General features: G+C 24.1%; 2 protein-coding genes and 1 long non-coding RNA gene across 3 annotated transcripts in view; 1 reads left to right on the top strand and 2 right to left on the bottom strand.

The window, feature by feature from the left end:
• LOC122510401 overlaps nucleotides 1-20,631 on the top strand; it is a 72,029-nt gene extending 51,398 nt beyond the window's left edge. Inside the window, exons 3-10 of the mRNA XM_043625020.1 lie at nucleotides 1,186-4,843; nucleotides 7,522-7,729; nucleotides 7,871-7,978; nucleotides 11,446-11,613; nucleotides 12,085-12,327; nucleotides 15,401-15,667; nucleotides 16,523-16,834; nucleotides 18,867-20,631. Coding sequence (XP_043480955.1) covers nucleotides 1,186-4,843; nucleotides 7,522-7,729; nucleotides 7,871-7,978; nucleotides 11,446-11,613; nucleotides 12,085-12,327; nucleotides 15,401-15,667; nucleotides 16,523-16,834; nucleotides 18,867-18,920 — 5,018 coding nt within the window. The 3' untranslated portion in view covers nucleotides 18,921-20,631. The remainder of the gene's footprint in view (nucleotides 1-1,185; nucleotides 4,844-7,521; nucleotides 7,730-7,870; nucleotides 7,979-11,445; nucleotides 11,614-12,084; nucleotides 12,328-15,400; nucleotides 15,668-16,522; nucleotides 16,835-18,866) is intronic.
• The window catches only part of LOC122510404, a 74,948-nt gene that overhangs the window by 49,762 nt on the left and 1,134 nt on the right, over nucleotides 1-24,052 (bottom strand). Inside the window, exon 2 of the long non-coding RNA XR_006302440.1 lies at nucleotides 23,757-24,031. This is a non-coding gene — a long non-coding RNA (uncharacterized LOC122510404). The remainder of the gene's footprint in view (nucleotides 1-23,756; nucleotides 24,032-24,052) is intronic.
• On the bottom strand, nucleotides 20,737-23,430 carry LOC122510403 (oligosaccharyltransferase complex subunit ostc-B). The gene is made up of 4 exons (XM_043625021.1): nucleotides 23,183-23,430; nucleotides 23,020-23,093; nucleotides 22,689-22,906; nucleotides 20,737-20,907 (listed from the first exon to the last, which is right to left on the bottom strand). The coding sequence occupies exons 1-4, from the start codon at nucleotides 23,319-23,321 to the stop codon at nucleotides 20,889-20,891; spliced, it is 450 nt and encodes a 149-aa protein (XP_043480956.1). The 5' UTR covers nucleotides 23,322-23,430; the 3' UTR covers nucleotides 20,737-20,888.

The raw sequence follows: 24,052 nt of genomic DNA, 5'->3' as shown, positions 1-24,052 counted from the left end.
AGAAAAAATATCTGGAAAATCAAAAAATAACTTTAAAAAATATCTGAAATAATAAGCAAAAAATAGCTAAAAAAATATCTGAAATTAACAAAAAATAGCTAAAAAAATATCTGAAATAATATTTTTAAAAATATCTTTAAAAATATCTAAAAGAAAATATCAAAAAAATAACTAAAAAAGTTACTAAAAAATATATTTATTAAAAGAGAGAATCAAATTGAAAATCTTTTAATCATTAACGCTTCAGTGCAAACGAAGAATTGAAAATACTGTTAGCATATTTGCCGTACAATGTTAAAGTGCAAGATAACTCAGTTCTAGTGTATTTGTCAGACCCAGTGCACCTTTTGTTCTGACAGTATAGAATAAAAGCGACAATAAAATATGCAGGTCGAATTCTCTTTGTCTCGCATTTTTTTTTTATATTTTTCCTTTTTTTTTATTTCCAACAAACTATCAAAGCAGAATGATGAGGCGATAATTCAACACGAATATTTCGAAATAATGTATATATAATTACCTATATTTTTTGTCAAAGATTTTTCCATCCGTATTTGAAAATTTAAATTTACGAACAAGTAGCATATACTCTTTAACATTTTAAATATAAGTTTTAAATTTTTTTTTTATGAACCGCAGTTTTTTTTATTACCATATTCTCAGTACAATTTTTAAAAGCATTTTTTTTTTCAAACGCAAGATTATTTTTCCAAATGAACAGTAAGGTAACTATTTTCCTTTTGATATATTCGGACCATTTGCATTTCATGAATTTTTAAAAGCCTCTTTAAACACGGAATCAGCTTAGGTGGAGATTCTGAGTCTTTTCGTATAATTCCGAGGTCGATTTTACAGTCATTTATGACGTTTAAAAACTTTGAGACAAAATCCTGTGCAGTTGAGTTCTTCAAATCTCTCATGAATAATGAAATCACCGGTACGGATAATTCTAATAACTAGTTTTTCAACAACGTGAATTATCCTATTTGCTATTAAAATCATATGTTCTTTTTTCTATGCAAATACACAGGCAATGATTTTCATTTTCTCACTATTCTTTTCATTAAAAAAAAATATTTCCAAAAAATATTATTATTAGCAAATATTAATATTTTTTTGAAAATAAATTTGCTATTGTGTTGCTTAATTTAATTTTTCTAATTTTCTTTTTGTTTACTTTTCCAGTCATTTTTCTGCTGCTCTTCAACGATGCACTAACTCAAACAACAGAATCAATTGCCAAAATATCAGCAGAAGAACCGTCAAAACTTACGACACGAAGTCGAACAGTTTTACGAAAGTTTATAGAAGATAGCAGAACAAAAATTTCAAATGATGAGAAACACGACTCCATTTTCACAAACTCGACAAACTTTCATGATGAAATTGAGAGAAGCTCAACTCATGAGAAATCAAAACAAAAAGACTCAAACAACGAGTCCATCAACAACAACGAGGAGAAAATAGAAACGGAACCATCACTGAAAACTTTTGATTCCTTGGACCGTACAACTTTAGCAGATCCAATCCTGAAATTAAAACTGTCGAAAAACAATGTCAGCGATAAGACTTCAAAACTTGTTCCAGATGAAGAGAGTCTTCCTAAAACACCACGAAACAAAAGTAAATCAATATTTTTAGAAGCCTTTAATAAAGAAGGCACTAGGCACAATAATAAAAAGTCTGATATTGCCACACCCGAATTCGAGGGCGCTGATGATTATGAAATTGAAGAACACGACAATGAGCACAAGGAACCAACCACTCAATCATCATCATCATCAAACAAAAAAGAATCCCTAGAGAATTTTGATATTGAAAAAAGAAACGATGATGATGATAATGATGAAAAAGAAGATGGTTCCAATGATGATGATTCCCTTTCTCTGGTCAATGACACCAACGTAAATTTTAAGCAAACAGTTAAAAATGAAACAAATCTCATTTCGGAGAGTGATGACAGTATCGATATAGAATTTGGTCCCAAAAACGATGTCGAAGTTGTGAAAAATATAACTCGATCGCCGATAATGAGAATAGTTCAAGCTGCTGAAGAGAAGAAAGGTTTTATCAACACTGACAAAAGTTTCGTCGATAAAAAATTGAACAAACACGAGAGTGTGAAGAATTTTACTAAAAAACTTGAAGCCGATATCAGTGGTGACTCGGTTAACGATGTCGATTTAAAGAACGAAAAACTTAAAATTGATATATCTTCTAATCCACTTCCGTCGACAAAAATAGAAATCTCCGCAAAAGCAGATATCCCTCTGTTCAAACTAGACATTTCTCCATCAAAAATAGATGTCTTTTCAACAAACCCCGAACCATCTCCAACCAAAACAGAAGTCATACCATCAAAAACGGAAACTTCGAAAGAAACAGAAATTGCAAAAACAAACAAAGCTTCATCAAAAGTAGACATTCTTTCCCTCAAAACAGACGATTCCTCTAAAATTGATATCCCTTCGTCAAATTTAGATGACCTATCCGTTGTCTCATCAACAAAATTAGAAATTTCCAAAGTAGATGCAAATTCCTTCAAAGAGAACCCAGAATCCCTATCCAAAATAACTTTAAATTCTTCCTCAATCGAACTTACACCAAGAAAAGAAACAACCAAAACAAAAGAGTCAATCGGAAATTTGTCCGAATTAGCAAAAACGAACGAAAACGTTAGTCCTGCACCAAGAGCCCGCACAATCTCCTTCTCAGGGGTAAATGAATTTATACCGGAGAATATCGACTCGAAAATTGTCACGACAAAGTCGTCTATAATTGAAAATCCCGCGACAAAGAGACCATCATTTCATCTTGATAAAGAAGTCGATGTGAAACCTTATCCTTATCTAAAGACTAATATCAAGAAAACAATCGATGAATCGGAGGAGGCAAACAAAGCATCTGGCTTTGAAAAAAAACTCGAAGAATCCACCGAGGAAGTATCGGCTTACGAGAATACGATTGGACGTCGAGGATCTGATAAGTTAGTTATAACTGAACCTTCCGTTGTTATTGAGAACAGCATCCAGCAATTTAAACCCACCTACTTCAAAAGGTCAGGCAACTCAACAAAACTCAATACCACCGTTAGTGATTTTGGACTCTCAACAACATCCTCCGGCAGTATCCAAGATAATACAACACCATCTTATCCTCCTTCACCATCCACAATTAAATCTACTTTCGAAACAAAAGAAATCTTCGAAACAAAAACTCCCACAAAGCCAGTCATCGACAACGAACAAAAAATTGATCTCACCGAAAATGGAATCACTGAAACTAATTCTCAAAAAGATTCTCAAAAAGCTAATTCGACCAAAAGTAAAGATGTTACCGACAACAGTAACAAGATATTGCAGAAAAGTCAAGATACTACAGAAAAAGTTATCGAAAAAGGGTCTGAAAAAGGTTCCGAAAAAGAGTCCGAAAAAGTGACAGACAAATCAACCGAAAGTCCTAAAAATTCAAATTCCGATTCTCCGAAAAATGTGGAAACATCCGAAACTGTCGAGACTACAAAAGTAAACACTCCATCCAGCGAGGAAAATTTGAAATTAAACCTATACAATACAAATGCAACAGAAAATTATACGGAGCATCCAATAACGAATAAAATAGAAGTAGAGAATAAAAAAATAATAACACACAACTTTACCGAATCTAATCTCAAGGAACCAGAAATATCAAATACCGAAGCAACGAACGTTCTCTCGACAATCGAGGCAAATCTCAACAAGTCACAAGTTCATGTAAATAATGTTATTTCAACCTCGATGGAATTACCCGAAACAACAACAGTCGAGTACGAATTTGTAGGATTAAAGGAAACCACTCTCCCCACAGAAGACATTTATAGAGATTCTGAAAGATCAACAATTCCCGGTACAACCACAAACACATACAGACCAACAGATCCTAAATCCTCGACAGTTTCCAATAAATTAATAGAATCCCATTCTAATATTTTCCCCGACTCCAGTAAATCAACAATGTCCGATCAATCTACCGACACTCTTGAATCATCAAATTCGAACGAGTCAACTCTTTCCGTGAAAGTGACAAATTCTGATAAATCCACAAGTGCTGATAAATCTACAAATGCTGATAAATCTACAAACGCTGATAAATCTACAAACGCTGATAAATCTACAGACTCTGATAAATCAACTACCGAAGAGTCATCATCAACCCTCTCTTATATTCTTCGCGACGGAACAACGGAAACTATCTCCGAAATCGATACCCAAAGTTCAGAAGAGTCAACAACAATTGAAGATATAACAGACAGAAGTGAATCAACAGTGAATAAATTCGCCACATCTACTGATAAGTCCTCTGAAGGGAGATCCACTTCAGAGGATAAATCATCTACTCTAGAAGTTGAACCCGACGAAACGACAAGTTCCCTACTAACTACTTTGATTCCTAACGAAAAAATCACCACGGAATCTGTAGTTTACGATAGTACAACAAATATCCCCGATGTCGATACTTCAACTAATGGCGAATTGTCAAAAATAAATACAACAAGTGTAGACTTTACGGATGCTAAATTAACAAGTGAAGCTCCAATTAAAACAACAATCGATCAGCAATTAACGGTGGCAGATACAACTGCGATGCAAACCTCAACTTCTCCACCTAAACCGAGAATTATTTCAGTAACTTCCGAGAGTACAATTTCGAAATCAATAACAGAAAGTCCTATGCCGACTCTTCCGCCTGAAGAAATTAGAGTCTTTGTTCGAATTGTTTTTGAAGGTACTTGGAGTGATGTCTGTCCTCATTTGGAATCCATGAGAGGAATGATTGCTAATCTATTAACTGCTGGGTCAGACAGGTTTGTAATTTACTAATCAGAAAATACCAAAATAGCCCTAATTAATCGATTTACAATCTCTAAAAATAATGTCCCTGAAGTTAGCGTCAAAAACCATTATTTTCGTTTTTAGAGATTACTAATTTTACTTCTTTCGTTCAATTTGGAAGTTAAAAAATCGTCATAAAATTCCTGTGAAATTGTTTACTTCTGATAAGAATTGAATTCTTGGGAAGAATTTTATTAAAATTTCTTAAATAATTTAATTGCTTCGAAGAATTTTATATTTTACGAAAATAATTGTATTCTATGGTCAACTTTATTATAATTTTTCAAATTTAAAAAGCATTTTATTAATATATTTTAAAATAATTGAATTCTCGAGAAAAATTTTATTATTTATGAAAATAATTGATTTCTTGCTAGGAATTGTATTCAAATTTTTTTTTAAATAATTGAATTCCCATAAAAGAAAATATTATTTGCGAAAATAATTGAATTCTTAAGAAGAATTGTATTGAAAATAATTGAATTCAATAAAAAAATTTTATTAACTAAATCTTGTAAAACATTTTGTCAAAGTTTTTTAAATAATATAATTTTTAAAAGAATTCATTTAAATTTTTCGAAATAATTGAATTTTTCAATTATTTTAAGAAAGAACTTTTTAAAAATAATTGAATTCTTTCGGCGAATTTAAAAAAAAATTTAAAGAATAAATGCAATTTTCTATCATTTTATTTAAAATTGTATAAAAAATAATTGAAATTCTGCGGTAAGCTTTTGTTAGTTATGAAAATAATTGAATTCTTGCAACGAATTTCATTAAAAAAGTTTTTAAAGAATTGAATTTAAAAAAAAATAATATAAAATAAAAAATATTATTAAAAAATAATATTATTATTTATGAAATTAATTAATTTCTTGTGAAGAATTTTATTCAAATGTTTTTAAATAATAATTAAATTTCTCAGAATTTTTTAAAACTTCTTCAAAAAAATTAAATTCCATCGGAAAATCGCATTAAAAAATTGAAAATAATTGAAGTCTGACGAAGAATTATATTAAATTTTTTTTTTAAATAATTGATATTTATTTTTGAAAAGAATTAAATTCTTGGGAAGAATTTTATTAAAATTTCTTAAATAATTGAATTTTTTTGAAAAAGTTTAATAAAATTTTTAAAAATAATTGAATTTTTGCAAAGAATTTTATTATTTATGAAAATAATTGAATTTTTGCGACGAATTTTATTATAATTTTTAAAAATATTTCATTAAATTTTTTCAAGAAATTTAATTATAAAAATGAATTGAAAGTAAATAAATTTTATTATACAAAAATTTATAAAAACTTTGAAAAAAATTGAATTCTTTGGAGAAATTTTATTAAAATTGTATTAAATATAATTGAATTCTGAAAATGATTTTTTTTAATTTGTGAATATAATTTAATTCGTGCGATGGATTTTATTTAAATTTGTAAAAGTAATTGAATTGTTTCAAAGCATTTCATTAAAATTTTTGAAAATAATTACATTCTTTCAAAAAAATAATTGAATTCTTGTAAAAGTTTTATTAAAATTTCTTAAATAATTGAATTTCTTTGAAGAATTTTATTTTTTACGAAAATAATTGAATTGTTTCGAAGATTTTTACAAACAATTTTGACAATAATGTACTTCGTGGAAGAATGTTATATTTTACAAAAATAACTGTATTCTATGATCAATTTTACTATAATTTTTGAAATTTATATCATTTTATCAAATTTTTTTAAATAATTGAATTCTCGAGAAAAATTTTATTATTTATGAAAATAATTGATTTCTTGCGAAGTATTTTATTCAAATCTTTAAAAATATTTTAATTCCCATAAAAAATGTATTATTTATGAAAATAATTGAATTTTTAAGAAGAATTGTATTGAAAACTTGATTAACTAAATCTTGTAAAAAATGTTGTCAACATTTTTTTAAATAATAGAATTATTAAAAGTATTTTATTTAAATTTTTCGAAATAATTGAATTTCTCAAAATTATTTTTTTTCAATTCTCTGAATATATTTGAATTTTTTCGAGAAATTTCATTAAAAAGGTCAAAATAATTGAATTGGTTCGAAGAAATTTATAAAAAATTGGTAAGTAATTGAATTCCTGTAAAATTTTTATTAAAATTTAGTTTAAATAATTGAATTCTTTTGGAAAATTTTATTAAAATAGTAGATATTAAAAATAATTGAAATAATTTCTAAAAAAATAATTTTATGACAGTTCTTGAAGAATTAAATTATTTAAAAATAAATTGTTGTCAGAATTAGAAAAAGTTTAAGGTTTTGTATTAAAATTTTTGACAAATTTCATAGTTTATGAGAAAATCAAAATCGACTCTAAAATTCAGAATTTTCTTATAAATTCTACAAATTTAATTTTTACCAGTACTTTTAATAAAAATCCCTGACTTTTCTCTGATTTTCCTGACCAATTTTAATTTTCCTGACTTTTCCCTGAATTCCCTGACCTGTGGCAACCCTGCAAAACCTTTGAATTGTTTTCTTTTTCGATTTCGTGACAAATGAAGTCAGGGACCTCAAAAATACCAAAACAATCGTAATTTTTCAATTAGTTTACAATTTCCAAAAAACACCCAAAACAATCATAATTTTGAATTTAATTAATCAATTCACGATTTTCTTGTAGAATTGTTTCGCCCAGACAAGTAATATTCTATCAAACTGAATGCACTGAAGGAGTAATGGCCTTGACGTCAATGTCATCTTCAGAAACTCCACTAACAGCTCTGCTGATCTACATTGTCGACGAAGATGGAAATTTCGACGATTATCTGACGAAACTTTTGCCAAATTTATACAAGGTGTCCATGCCTACTATAGATTTCCCTTTACGAGTAAGTCAACAACCAAAAAATGAATTGCAAAAAACAATAAAATATCTCTGAGCAAACAAAAAAAAAAAAAAAACCGCACCTATTTTACAAACTTCGAATTAAACTATTTTTTTAATACAGCCAACTATTGTTTTATTACAGGTACGAAGCTTTCAATTAGTTCAAGAAACTGATTCCGGAAATGCAATAGCTGTCATTGTTGTCTCAAGTGTGGCACTTATTTGCTTAGTTCTCCTCGCAGGACTTCTAGTAAGTTAAACTCGTTTTCTAACAAAAAATTTTTCGAAAATAAAAAAACAAAACAAAAAATAAACTAAAGAATAAAAAACTACTGTTGAACTATTATTGTTGAAAATATTATTATTAAAATTAGTCAAATATTTAATGTTAGAAATATACTTTTTTACCGAATTGAGAATTATTAAATTTATTATTTAATATCTTTTCATAAATACTTAATTAAATATTTTATTAAGGGCATTAGAACCACAATGTCGTCACAGTTCATGTAAAGATCGTATGTTCTAAAACTGTGACGTCATATACTGGTTCATGCCCTTAAATAATTAACTAACTAATTTGATACATAAAAACTTTGATGCTTTGAAACTCAAATACATCGCAACAATAATAATTAACACACATGCACACTAAAAAAAAAGTCTTACTTTCAGCCTCTTTTTGAGGCTGAATTTAAGGTGTAAACGGAGTCAGCCCCGTTAGACAAGGACAGACTTATGTGAAATACATGGGCTGAATTTAAGGTGTAAACGGAGTCAGACTTTTTTTTTCCTGTGTGGGTTACAAAATTCTCAGTTGAAGCAATTAATTGGGATTTTAAAGAATAAAAATTGATTTTAAAATTCTAAAAAAATCAATAATTATTAGATAAAGATTCGGAAAAGCAGGTCTGCTAAGATTCAAGCATCGTGATGCAATGATTACATGCAGTAATCGTACGATGTCCTCTTCCAGCAATATAATTGCTTCCTATAGTACGTAATCATTCATAATTAGTAATGATGTGTGTAATTCACTGAGAAAAACTACACGTGTTTTTTTCCTTTTTTTCCTTAATGTATACCAATTTTCTTTTTTTTCGATAAGGAGCAAGCCTTGCAATCTTGTAATTTTTAGTAATCGTATCTACGTGCACAATTTAAAAATAAAATTTACTTTTGTTAAAAAAATGTTTTTTAAATTCAAAATAAAAAAGAGCTTCCAATAGTTGTTTAAATATTTATCCTTTAATCACTATTTAAACCTTTAATTCAGATTAAATACAATTTTGCAAATTTTTATAAAGTTTTGCAAAGTTTTATAAAGTTTTATAAAGTTTTGTAAATTTCCATAAATATTTCTAAATTTTTTAAATATTTCCAAATTTTATAAATTTAAAAAAATTTTTATAAACTTTTCTAAATGTTATAAATTTTTTAAATAAAATAGTTACACAAAAAAATGTTCTATGGAAACAAAATCAATACATGTAATATATATGCGATAAAAAGAAAAAAAACTGTCTGCCTTTCAATTTTGAATTTTTTCATTTTTTTAACAAATTTAATTTAGCGAAATAGTAGCTCTTTAACACATTTAACTGTTCCCTTTGAACGCTTAGTCAAATATGAATGTTCACTGAGCACTTGTAAATTTTTTCGTAACAAGTATTGAACAAAATTACCCAACTCAAAGCTCCAATATATTGCAAAATAAAAAGTGTAAATTTTTCCTTGTAAATATGAAACACGAGAGCAAAATTAAATCTCCCGTGGCTTAATGTTTTTTTTTTTAATGTGAGCATAAAATAGAAAATATATATTTTGATTTTTTTCCTAATTCCTATGAAGAAAATTTAAAGAAAAGATAATTTTTAGAAGTAAAAATTTTGATTTTAAACTTTAACCTTCTCTCAAAATTAAACTAACAACTTTGGTTAATTTTTCTCAAAGATTTTCAAAAATAAAAAAATTTTTTAAAAATTAAATTTTAAAATTATTTTTAATAGAATTTTAAATTTCAATCATCTTAAAATTTTTCATTTATTAGTTCGTAAACATTCAATTATCTCTAAAAATAATAAAATTGAAATATTTCAAAAAAATTAATTTTTCAGAATTTTACCTAAAAACTTAAGGAAACTTCAATTTTTTGAAGAAATTTTAAATTTAAATCTTTTAAAAATTAACTAATTAGTAAAAAAATTCTGATTCTTCATTAAATTCAATTATTTACCAATTGTTAAATTAATATTCTTTGCAAATTTGGTTTTATTTTAAATCTTTAATGAAAGTTTTAAAAAAATTTAATTATTTTCAATTCAATTTCATAAAATTTTAATTAATTTGAGACTTTTTTATTAAAATAATAAAAAAATAATAAATATACAATCAAATATCTTTAAAAAATTGAATTAAAATTTCGCGGAAATCTAATTTTTCCAGAATTCTAAATAAAATTATTTAAAACACAAATCTTTTCTTAACCAAATCTTTAATTATTAATCATTTTTACAGCAATTAAAACTTTCAAAAATTGTAGTTTAAAACCAATAAATTAAGAAATTCAATATTAAAAGATTTAATAGACAAATTTACATATCTGACAATTGCAACTGTTATTTACAAAAATCTTTCGAAAATTAATCATAATTAACAATTTAAAGAAAGTTATTGTAGAATTTAATTACTTAAGGTAAATTTAATTATTTATAGAATTGAGAAAAAATCATGTTAGTTTAAAATTTATCGCGATTTTAAAGTTTTTAGGACAAAAAAATTAAATTTAAAAACAAAAAAAAACAAATTTAAACAACGAAAAATTCAAGGCGAATTCAAGTTTTTAAATATTTCAAAAATATTTTTAAAAATAAAAAAAAAATAAAATTTTTGTAGTATTTTTATAAATTTGACACTTTTTCAGTATTTTTTATAAAATTCCCTGAAATTTCCCAGACTTGTGACAACCCAGTACAAAAATCAATGTAAATATAATTTTAGTTAAGGTAATAAATTTTTTTTTTTGAACAAATACCAATCAAATGTTTTCTTGTGAAAATATATTTATTGTTTACAATTTTTAATTTATTTAAATATTGAAATATTATTAAATAAAACAAAAGTATTAAATTAAAATTTAAATTAGTATTAAAACTAAAAATTTTAATTAATAATAATTAAAGGATAATAATAATAATTATTAAAATAAAATAGTTTATTAGTTGAAAGTTAAACCACAGAAAAAATCAAGAAAAATGCTAAAAATTTGCATAATAAATTACTATCATACTTTATACTTTCAAACAATGGTATTTCAATAATTCTACAAATATTTAAATATTCTAAAATTAAAATCTAGCTTCATTATAAATTATTAATGTTCCTAAAGTTCTGAAGTTTATACAAACGAATTTGTTACATTCTCTAAAGTTTGGAATTTTGCCAAACAAAATATTAATTTTCTCATCAAAAATTATTTACTTCATGAATATTAAATTAATTTCTTATTTCTCATCAAAATACAATAAGTAATATTATTCAATTTTTTCTTCGTTCTTACTTTCAAAACCTTAAAGACTTATTCGCACCGTTTTCGTATAATATTTAACAGAGAAAGATGTAAAGAATGTCTATTTATGAAAATTACAAAATGACCCCTCAGTGAAAAAGTTTTCCCTAAAGAAATTGAAGTTTCTAACAGGAAAATTCTCGTTACAGTTTATAATGAGAAAGAGGCAAACGAGATTCAATTATGGGGAGAGATGTCGTCCAGTTTCCTTAGACGCTTACAGTTTGGACAGCGTGTCAGCTTATAACAGTGTTCGACGAAAGGGTGCAATAAGAGCCTCAAAACGAAGTTACGGAAATCCAACATTTGAGGACTCAGTGAGTTTATTTCTCTTAACTATAGTGTGATATGTGAAAATGTCAAAACTAACAATTTTTCAAGACTAAAAATTAAAAAAAATAAAAAACAAAAACAAAATACAATTTTCCTAATATTGGTAACTTGTATAGTGTGTCTGATCATCAGACACTAAAAACGGAAGATGGTGTAAAGTCTGTAAGTTTAAAATCCGTGATATAATTTTGATATTTTATCCTCTAAACTTAGTTATACTGTCCTATAAAATTTACACCTGATAATACTAATACCTAACAATACCTAACAATACCTAATAATACCTAATAATAAACCCAATAAATGTGTAGACAATTTCAATAGGAAATTAGTTTAAATATTTTAAGGTAGTGAGTAAAATTTTTGTATATTATATGAATTTTCGTCTCAGTAATAAATTTTTGATAACAACATATCGATGAAATATTTAGTAACAAACGGAATATAACCCACAGAGTGCAATTCCTTCTCATCCCTTGAATTTCGCTGGACTCTCATCATTTTGCAACGATGTGAATGCGATCTCTGAGGAATTTACCGGAATACCTCAAATCACAGCCAAAATAGATGAGCTACCGCAAGGTGCTGAAGTGAAAAATCGATACGCGAATGTAATTCCACTTCCGGAAACTCGAGTACCACTCCAGAGGCTCAACAACGATCTACTTACTGAATACATCAATGCTAGTTACGTTCGGGTGAGCGTATATATATATATATATATACATATTATAATTTATCTGCACTCATTTGTAAAATCACTTTAGTGTTTGCACACCCTTCATTAATTATATGTGAAACCGCACGATCGTTCCCTGAAATTAGCGAGGGTAATTTTCAATTTGGTACACTGAGAGAAAAAGAATGTTTGAATCAATCACATAAATCTTTGACATATATTGATCAACTAAAAATTATTTTTGATTATTCTGTGAAAAATTTAGCAAAGTAAAAATGGCATCGAGAGTTAGGAGTAAAGATTTTCTTTACTAAAAATCTACTTTAAAAAAGTGAGTTAATCTAGAGTAAAACAAACGAGTTTCTTACCAATTCCCTTCCCAATTATTTTATCGCAATATATTTCTTCTTCCTTCCTTTGGTGAAGAAGTTCATTTAAAGGAATAAAATAATTATTATTATAATTATTAATCCAATTAACTAATTATTATTTTTATTTTCAAACGTTCTATTCTTCTATTAAATTTTTTTGAAGCAATTCAATTATTTTCAAACAATATAATAAAATCATTCGTAGAAATTCAAATATTTTAAAATTTTAATATAAAATTCTTCACAAAATTTCAATAATCTCTATATTTTCAAAACTTTTATTAAAATCGTGGAAAAAATTCAATTAATTTCATAAATAATAGAATTCTTTCGCTACAGTTCAATTATTTTCCAAATTTTAATATAATTCTTCCCAAAAATTCAAAATACCTTCATAAATAAAAAATTCTTCGGAGAAAATCAATTATTTTTAAAAATATTAATAAAATTTCTCGAAAGAATTCAATTATATTTTCGTTATAACAAAATAATAAAATTTTTCACAAGATTTCAATTATTTTCAAAAATATAACAAAATTCTTCACTGAAATTAAATTATTTTCAAAAATTTTAATGAAATGTTTTGAAACGGTTCAATTATTTTTACAAATTTTATTTTTAATACAATTTTAATAAAATTGCTCTAAAAAATTATAATAATAATAATAAAATAAAATTTATTTACTACAAATTCATTTTTATAATTAAATTTCTTGAAAGAATTTAATGAAGTGTTTTAAAAAATTCGCAAAAATTCAATTATTTTTAAAAATTTTAATAAACTTTTTCCAAAAAAATTCAATTATTTTCATAAATATAACAAAATTCTTCGCAGAAATTCAATTATTTTTAAGAATATTAATAACACTTCTTGAAAGAATTCAATTATCTTTTTATAATAATAAAATAATAAAATATTTCGCAGAAATTATTTATTATTCCGCAGAAAATAATTTAAAATTATTTGAAAAATTTTAATAACATTCTTCAAAACAATTCAATAAATAAAATAATAAATAATTTAATTATTTACAGAAATTAAATTATTTTCCAAAAATTTAATAAAATTTCCCGAAAAAATTTAATTATTTACAAAACGTTTAATAAAATTCTCCACAAGAATTCAATTATTTTCAAAAAGTTTTATAAAATTCTCCACAAGAATTCAATTATTTACAAAAATTTTATTAATATTCTTGTCAAGAAAATCTATTATTTTCAAAATTAAAAAAAAACCTTCCCAAGAATTCAATTTTCAAAATTTTAATAAAATTTTTCACAAGAATTCAATTACTTTCAAAAATATAACAATATTCCTCACAGAAATTCAGTTATTTTTAAAGATTTTAATTAATTTTTTCACAAAAATTCAATTATTTTCATAAATAAAAAAATTTGTCGCAAAAATTCAATTATTTTCAAAAATTTCCCGTTGCCATTTGCTTCCTAAATTTTTTTCCATATTCGTACACGTACAATTTCAAAGAAAAAATATTTCCCAGTTCAAATTTTTGTTAAATAAAAAATTTATATTGTTTCTTCATCAAGAAATTGAAAACAAAAAATTTGTAAACAGAAAATATTGTTTCCTGCATAAAAAAATATTTATTTCCTGAAATCGCTGAGAACGTTGAAAACAACGCTCCCACGTGACTAAAAAAAATTACTGTTTTCTCAGTATCAATTTTATGATTTTCAATATTCCATTATAACAAATAATATTTAGATTCAAACTTTAAAGTGAGAAAAATATTATTTCCCTAAATATTTAAAGTACTGCATTTTTCAATTGTAATTAAATAGTTAAAAAATAAAAAAGAACAATATTATTTATTACAATAATACAATAAAATTTTAATAATACAGTAAAATTATAATAATATTGTTAACATAATATTATAAGAATATAATAAAATTATAATATATTGTTAACATAATATTGTAATAATATAGTAAAATTATAATAATTTAATCATAATATTATAATTACATAATACAATTTTCTATTAATAATAATAAATTCAAAAAAAATTCCGCGGAAATCCAATTTGTTGAGCACATAAATTTCCCAATAATTTGAAAGTGCATTACTGCAACAATAAACACTTTTTTTTTCCTTCTCTTTTTCTTTCTTTCAAAAGAATAACAAATTTAGAGAAATCGACAAAGGTGCTTTAAAATGTAAATATGAAATTGAATTTCTATTGATTTATTGTACAATTCGAGTTCAGGGCGAATATGCTTACATAAATTATGCAACCAGTGGAACACCTATACAATAGCCCGTCAATATGGATTCTATATATGCCTATTCAATTAGGGTGTACAATTTATATAATTTTATTCACATTATGTGCTAGGGGAACAATCAAAAGCGTCAAATATTATTTTCCAAAGCGAATTAAATTTTTAATATTTAATTTTCATTAAAAAAAATATATATAGTTAATATATAGAATATTTCATTTTTGCTTGCCAGTGAATTCATTTTTCAAAAAATATTTAATAATTAAATTAAATTACCAATTTATTATGATTAAGTTAAATTAATTAATGAATAATTAATTTAACCAAAAATCTTTGCTGTCGGCACTTTAGGGTTTAATTTACCATAAATTAACTAATAATAATTTTAGTTTCGTTACATTTTGGAATTTACTATTTTTATGTGACTATTTTTTCCTATTGAACGAGTTTTTTAATCTAAAATATAAATTCTAGGGACCAAAGAATGCAACGAAATACTACATTGCCTGCCAAGCTCCAACAGAGTCTTCGGTTACAGACTTCTGGCGTATGATTTGGGAGCAACAATCTAAAGTTATTATCATGCTTACGGATCTCGTCGAGAATGGAGTTGAGAAATGCTCGGAATATATTCCTCCCTCTGAAGTTACAGATTGCCATCGACTTTATGGCGATTATCAAGTTACACTCAAGAAACGAGAAACCAAAGAAAAATACGCAATCTCAACCCTTTACTTGAAGGTACCGTTTTCTAATTAATTTTATTCATTTTTAGAACAACGAACTAAATAATGAAGAAAAAGTAAATAACGAAATAAATAATCAATAGGAAATAAATAACGAATAAAAATAAATTTAAATTTAACCATTAAACTAAATAAAAAAATTAATAACGAACAGGAGGTTAAAGTTTTGAACGTTCAAATGAACGAAATTTATTTATTTCTTCTTCAAATTAAATTTTTATTACTATAATTTTGCGTCACTATTAAGCAAATTAATTATAATGTTTCTAAATGTAAAATTTGAGTTTTTAATTTGAATTGTAATCAATAATCTATGAAAATATTTTTAACAAAAAATATTTCGTTCATTTGAACGTTCAAAACTTTTTGTTCATACGAACCAAATAATGAAGAAAAAGTAAATAATGAAATAAATAATGAATAGGAAATAAGTAACGAATAAAAATAAATAACGAGAATAGAAAATAATTATGTCCCTAAAGTTAGCGCCGAAAAAAATTCTTTGAGGTTTTTAGAGATGAAAATATCACTAATACTTCTTTCATTTAATTTGTAAATTAAAAAATCATCAGAACAACACAGTTCAGGGACCTAAATAAATAACGAATTAAAAAATAAATAACGAGATAAATAACGAATAATAAATAAATATTTAAATAATAAAAAAATAACTAAATAATAAAAAATAACTATAATAATAAAAACAACTTAATAATAAATGAATAAGTAATAAAAAAATAACTGAATAATAAATAAATAATTTAATAAGAAAAAAATCTAAATAAATAAATAATAAAATAAATAATTAGAAATAAATGTTAAATAAATATTTTTTCCTCTCTAAATATAGAATCTGGAGAATAACACATTCAGGGAAGTGTCGCACATTTGGTATCTTTGGCCTTCGAATGGAATGCCGGATTCAGCGAGTTTAATTGCTGTTCTTTTGGAGGCAAGAGCCCTACAAAGAGGTGGACCAGGACCAATTGTTGTTCATTGTAGTCCTGGAACGGGAAGAACGGGGACATTAATAGCACTCGACTTAGGAATCAGACAATATGAGATTACGCGAACAGTGGATGTTCCACGAGTTGTTTACACGATCAGAAGGGATCGTGCTGGAGCTGTGCAAACTAAAGAACAATACGCTTTTATTTACAAGGTAAATCAATCCGAGAGAGAAATTTCATTTCATTTTTCACCAAAAAAAAAAAAAAAACTATTTTCCTTATTTATTTATTCAATTATTAATTTCCCTTTTTTTGCTTTTACAAAATTTTATTTTATTTTCCCTGATTTCCAAATAACATTTTTACTTTTTCCCTGATCCTACAAAATTTTATGTTTTTCTAGACTGTAAAGAATATTTTATTTATTATTATTATTTTTATTATTTATTGCTATACATTTTATTATTTTAATTCACTTTCAAAATAATTGTAAAAATTTATTCGAAAAAAATGAATATACCTTTATTTAAAATAAATTTTTAATCATTATTTTTCCACAGGAATTAAGATTTTCAAAAATTTTTAATTCAAATCTTTTGAAATTCAATAACTTATAAGAATATTTATTATAAAACATTTCAAATAATTATAAAAAAAGTTCAATTAAACTTCCAATTTTCAAAAATTTTAATTTGTAACCTTTTCAAAATTCAATTATTTCTAAAAATTTAGGCTATTATGCTTTTAATATTCAATTATTATCTAAAATTTTAACTGAAATTTATTTTGAAATCAATTTTTATAAGAAAATTCTACGAGAATTCAATTACATATTTGAAAACAAAAATAAATAATTTATTGTATAATTGAATGTTTTTTCAAATTGAATTCTCATGAAGAATTTTATGATTTATGAAAATAATTGAATTCCTGTAAAAAATTTTATTATTTATTATTTATTATTTATTTGTAAATAATTGAAGTATTTCGAAGAAATTTAGAGCAAATTTATAAATAATTAAACATTTGCAAAATTTTTTATTTTATTTTTATTTAAATTTTGTTTAAATAAATAAATTCTTTTAGAAAATGTTATTAATTCAAAATTTTTGGAAATAATTGAACTTTTGCCAAGAATTTTATTAAAATTTTAGAGAATAATTGACTTTTGGAGAAAAATTATATTATTTATAAAGATAATTGAAATTTTAACGAAAATTTAAAAAAACATTGAACATAATTGAATTTCTGCAATAATTTGTAACTTTTCCAAAATTCAATTTTTTGAGTGTTCTTATCTAAAATTCTCCTATTCCATTATTAAATTAATTTTGAAATATTTAAGTAAAATTATTAAATAAATAATTTATAAATAATAATTTTTTGATAGTTCTTCAAAAATTAAGTTATTTAGAAAGAAATTATTGTCTAAAAAAATTTTCAAAAATTACAGTTTCACTAAAAATTTGAACGTTAAAAAGAATCAAAATTTATCTTCTTTTTAAACATTTTTAAAAATATTACTGCAATAAAAATAAAAAACGAATAAATTAGTTATTTACGTCCATAAGATTTAACCTCTTTTTAAATTACAAAATGTATTTTCCGTAATGAAATTCAAACTTCATAGTATAAAAACAATAATCGCTTTAGAATCATATATTAAAATAATAAACTTAAAAAACAAATAAATTAAAAGTTCACTTCCTTAAGAATTAACATTTCTTAAATTGCAAAATATATTTTCTAATGAAATTCAAATCTGATATTTGTGAAGTTCATTTAAACGTTGAAACTTTTAAGAAACTATGAATTTCACCCACGTAAAATTGATTTTCCTATAAAGTTTTGAATATTCAAATTAAATATTTTATTGTGAAATATTTTATTGAAATATTTTATTGTGTCCTAATATTTCTAAAAATAGCAAGACTAAAATGAAAAATATTGTAACTGAACATTTATTTAATGAGAAATTAATTTTTTAATTACAAAAAAAAATTTTGCAAATAAAATTCAAAGTTTAAAAGAGTAATAAAAACATCTTCGTTCATATAAACGTTTCGAAACTTTAGAGACATCAAATTTGAACAAAGTATCAAAACAATAATTCATTCAAAAGTTCTAAACTTCAGGATCATAAAATTATTTAAAAAGAACTTAAGAAACAAGAATCAATAGAAAAAAATAGTCCCACAGTGTAGAAAAGAAAAATGAATTAAATTTTAATCAATTTATTTGCAGGCGCTCAACTTGTACGCGACAAAACTATCAGGTGGAGCTCTGGAGTCAGCATAAATCGATTTTACATATTAAAACTTCCAAACAAATGATTTTGAGATTTTGTAAAAGACGGCCAACAATACTGTGTGATACGACAAAGAAGAAAAAGTCCCACCACCACAACAATTTATTTTTCTCTTTTTAAAATATACGTTACCGAAAGATTAAATGGCCCGACTATATAATAATGTGTGATATTCGGAAATATTGATATTGAGTATAAAAGGCTATCGTGATTAAACTCTTTCTATAATTAAGGCTTTAGTGAGTACCAAAAGAGAGAAACTTTTTTTTTTTTTTTTTTATTGAAGAAATACTTTTTTTTTGAGAAATTGAGTTGATAACACTGAATTGTAAGTATAATGATTGTTGAATGTACGTATGTAAATTAATGTAGTATTGAAGTTTAAGTTTCATTTTGTTAAAATCTAGAAGAATTGAAGACTTTAATTTCAATTAAATTGAAATTCATTATAAATATAAAGTAAAAAAAAATATATAGTAAAAAGTAAAATAATATATTTGTAGGGAAAAGTCTCGTCTTCTAGATTTTTGTTTCAAAATGCAGGGTTTGTTATTTGTTGATTTTATGTTTTAATTATAGAATATATTGAAAAAATTGTAGCACATATGGCTCTCTGTTATTTTGTATATATACATAATTATATTATTTAGAAAAAATCGCTAGACAAATTATATAATCATTTTTTTGTAATGTGAAACTCAGTTATGTTTAGAGCTTATTTTTTAAGTTTACATAATCAAATACTTGTATTTCTTTGTAAAACTCAATACAAAACGAAATTGCGTTATACAAAGAAAGAACTATTCCATTTTTTTTTATAATATTCACATAAATCTTGTCTTTCATTTTAATTTTTATTCACTATATTTTCTTATATTAATCCATCGTAAAATTCCAAGAGAACAAAAATTCGAAAAAAGCAGTAGTTAAATGAGCTAAAAAGCACAATAAATCTATAGACTAGATTTTTATTTATAGAAAAGTTTACTAAATATTAAACAATATTGAATATATTGCTTACTACGAGATTAAATTTTAAAAACGAAAAACTTTTTCCCGAAACAAATTAGAAGAGAATTTAATTTAATTGTATTTTTTTTATAATTTAAGATTAATTTCAAATGGCTCAACTTTCTCGTAAGTAATTTTAGAGAAATCATAATAGGTCTCTCATAATAAACAATGAGAAAAAAGAATTTACAATGTTCAATGTTTAAGACTGTTTAAAACTTATACTAATTAGTACTAAAAACTATTTGTTTTTTTTTAAATGTCTCGGTATTATAGAAAATAGAAAATAACTGGAGAAAGTATTGAAAACAAGAATAAAAAAGTATTAAAGAAACAGAATTTTTAAATATAAAATTATAGAATATCAAAAACGAATAAATATATAAACATTATTAGAGGAATCTAAAATATAAATATCGCCTCTCTTATACTCTCTAAAAAAACAAAGTAAAATTATCGCTGCGAAAAAAAATTTTACTCTAAAAACGAAAAATTTCTGTTTAAAGGAATAGTGAATATTAAAAATTTTTTAAATGTAAATAGATATTATCGATAAGACGGAAAAATGCGCTGAAATCGTCAATGTAATCGAAAAATTGTAACCATACGAACAAAAAATCAATATTTGATTTTTATTATATGTCGATAAATGTAAAATGACTATGATAAATAAAGAAAATTCAAATTCAAGAACTCGAAATTAATTATCAACCTTCACAAATACACCAAAAAAGCAAAAATAATTCTATCTATAATTATAATTCGAAAGCAGAATAAAAAAAAGAAAATTCGAAATTTCTAAAAGTGAAATAATTAATTTATATTTGTCGTAAAAATAAACTTGTATACACAAGACACTTCAGTTTTATGATAATTTTTTCTCCATGAGTATCAGGAACATTTCAAGCATTTGACATGTAAAAAATCACTGCACAAATTGATGTCGATTATGACTGCAAATAACCTCTGAAATAATTAAGGAATTTTTTTTTTAAAATAATTTTATAAATCATGAGAAATTTTAATAGATAATACAAGCACAGCGATAAAGTTCACAAAGTTTATAATCATAAAAATAATCATCAATCATAATAGTAATCAATTAATTAATTTCATAATCATGAAATAATAAATAAATATTTAATAAATAATATTAAATCAGGGTTGCCACAAAAATATTTAATTTTTTTCCCTGACTTTTCCCTGATTTCCAGACAAAATTTTGACTTTTTCCCTAACTCTAGAAATTTAGATTTAAAAAAATATTTAATTCAAACCTATTGAAATTAATTATTTACAAAAATCTTAATAAAATTTTCCACAAGAATTCAATTATTTTTACAAGTAGTAAAATTACTCAGAAGAATTTAATTATTTTTACAAGTAGTAAAATTACTCAGAAGAATTCAATTATTTGAAAAATTTGTAAAGAAATTCGTCGCAAGAATCAAATTATTTTCATAAATAATAAAACCATTATTTGGAAATTCATTTTTAAATTAACTTTTATTAGAAAATTTTTCGAAAATTCAATTATTTAAATTCAAAATAAAATAATTTATTGAATACTTGAATGTTTAAGTTAAAATTGAATTCACATAAAGAATTTTATCAACAAATTTTTAAGGAATTGAATTCTTCTAACCAATTTTAATAAAATTTTTAACAATAATTACTTTTTTCGGGGAATTTGATTAAAATTGTATCAAAAATAATTAAAGTCCTGCTATGAATTCTATTATTTATGAAAATAATTAAATTCCTGAGAACAGTTTTATTATTTATAAAAATAATGGAATTATTGCGAAGAAATTAAAAAAAAATTTGTAAATAATTGAAATCCTGAGAAATTTTTATTATTTATGAAAATAATTTAATGTTTGCGTAGAATTGTATTAAAATTTTTTTAAATAATTTAATTATCAGCGAAGAATTTTGCTGTTTATAAAGATAATTAAAATCATGACGAGAATGTTTTTTAATTATTGAAAATAATTGAATTTCTTAAAAGACTTTTATTACTATTGAAAATAATTTTATTCTCGTGATTAATATTGTCATTTACCTATAAAAATAAATAAATTTTGCAAAGAATTTTATTAAAATTCTTGAAAATTGATTTCTTTCGAAGAATTGCGTTAAAATTTTGGAAATAATATTAAATACATATTAAAAATTTAACTAATTTCAACAGAATTGAAATTAAAATTTTTTTTTAAATAATTTGAAATTCTGCGATGAGTTTTATTATTTATGAAAATAATTGAATCCATGTAAAAAAAATTGAATTTCTCCAATCATTTGTAACTTTTCCAAAATTCAATTTTTTAAAAATATTTTAAATTAAAATTCTTCTGCAAATCTATTATTTTTAATTTTTAATAATTAATAAAATATTATATTAAAAATGTAACTAATTTCAGAATTTGAATTATTAAAATTTTTGAAAAATCTAAGTTCTTTAAAATTTCTAATTAAATTCATTCAAAATTGAAATTTTGTAAAATTTAATAATCATAATCATTAATCTCATCATCAAAGAAAGAAATTTTCTTGACGAAAGCAGCAAAATGTTTTCTCTACAAATTTTGTTTCTAAATTGATCACAAAATTATGTAAAATATTTTTTATAAAAAAATCCATAAAAATTTGAATAGAAAAATATTTTTTGTTTTAAATTATTGATTATGAACATTGTGAACTTCACCAAAGTAAACAAATATTGTGAGATAGAAACGTCAACTTACGGAAGTTTCATTCGCATGAAAATCCAGCATGTGATAAAAGAGACAACTATACTAATAAATCCTACACTTATCAAAAGAATTCTATTTAATTTTGGCGTCGATGGACTGTGCGTTTGGTCCAGAACAATAAATCCTAATCCTCCTAAAGTAAAGAGAAAACTAGACGCTAAACCTTCCATTATATATTGACCATTTACCCTGTACGGCATGAAAGCAACCTACAAAAATCAAATTATTTTTAAAATATCCATCTAAACGTCAGGCTTAATTTTATTTAAAAAATTCCGTCTAAAATTCTAAGAGTAAATAACAATATTTCGAATTTACTTACAGGTCGACTATGACCATGTTCGTCAGTTGTAGACCCAACACTTGGAGGTTCAAGAATAACATCATAAATAATGCCTAAAATATCAACAATTAATAATGCAAAAAATCGAAAAATAATCGAATTAATTCAATATTGGAAAAATAATTAAAAAGACAACAATTACCTCCTGTCATCAAAAAATACGAGAGGAGAACAAATGAAAAAACAACCATTGCACTTGGTTTCATAAACCATGATGGTTTTTTTAGTTTTAAATTTGGCACTTCTAAAACATAGAAGGGTAATCTATATACAAAATCCATTTTTTTCACTTTTATATACAAAAATTTTATTTGTATAAAAAGTATAAAAACAATCAGACACGTCACTTATTTCTGAGGTTATGTTCATCACCGGTAAACGCAACACTGCAGTCAACAGAAGAAGGAAAATATCGAAAAACTCCCTAACTATACACTATACTACCAACATTGACTACCGAAAGGAGCAATTTTTAAATTTTCCTCTTTAAATTTTGAAATTCTTTTCAACATTTTTTATTGAAAATTGTTCCGAATTTTCCCAACGTTTGCAATTTTTCTTTTTTTCGAAAAATTGGCAATAGTGAACAAAAATTGTTCCGTTTCTATAAATTTTAATTGGATTTCGTGTTCTCATAATTATACCTCATGGGATATTAAAAATAATTGGTAAAAAAAGTAGTAGTCAAAATTTAAAAATATAAATAAATATCTAACCATTTGTTGTTCCTCTTACGGTAAACTGTTGATATAAATTGGACATCTTGGTCTTGTAATCCTTGGGTTATTTTCTTGTCACAAATTCACAATATCACAATTCACTCGAAATAAAATATTCGATTCAATGCACTTTAATTTATTAATAATTTTACTTTGAATTTCACCAATTTATAGAGAAAAAAACTACAATTTTTACACATGAATTTTTTTCACAAGCAATCGAATATTTTTCACTCCCGCACTGATTTTAACACAATAAAAATCAAAAGTGACTAAAAAAGAATTTAAACTTT

This window comes from Leptopilina heterotoma, unplaced genomic scaffold, assembly GCF_015476425.1.
Source record: "Leptopilina heterotoma isolate Lh14 unplaced genomic scaffold, ASM1547642v1 Lhet_68, whole genome shotgun sequence".
In the NCBI taxonomy this organism is placed as follows: domain Eukaryota; kingdom Metazoa; phylum Arthropoda; class Insecta; order Hymenoptera; family Figitidae; genus Leptopilina; species Leptopilina heterotoma.
The sequence above is the reverse complement of the archived record's forward strand: the minus strand, read 5'-3'. Positions and strand labels throughout refer to the sequence as shown.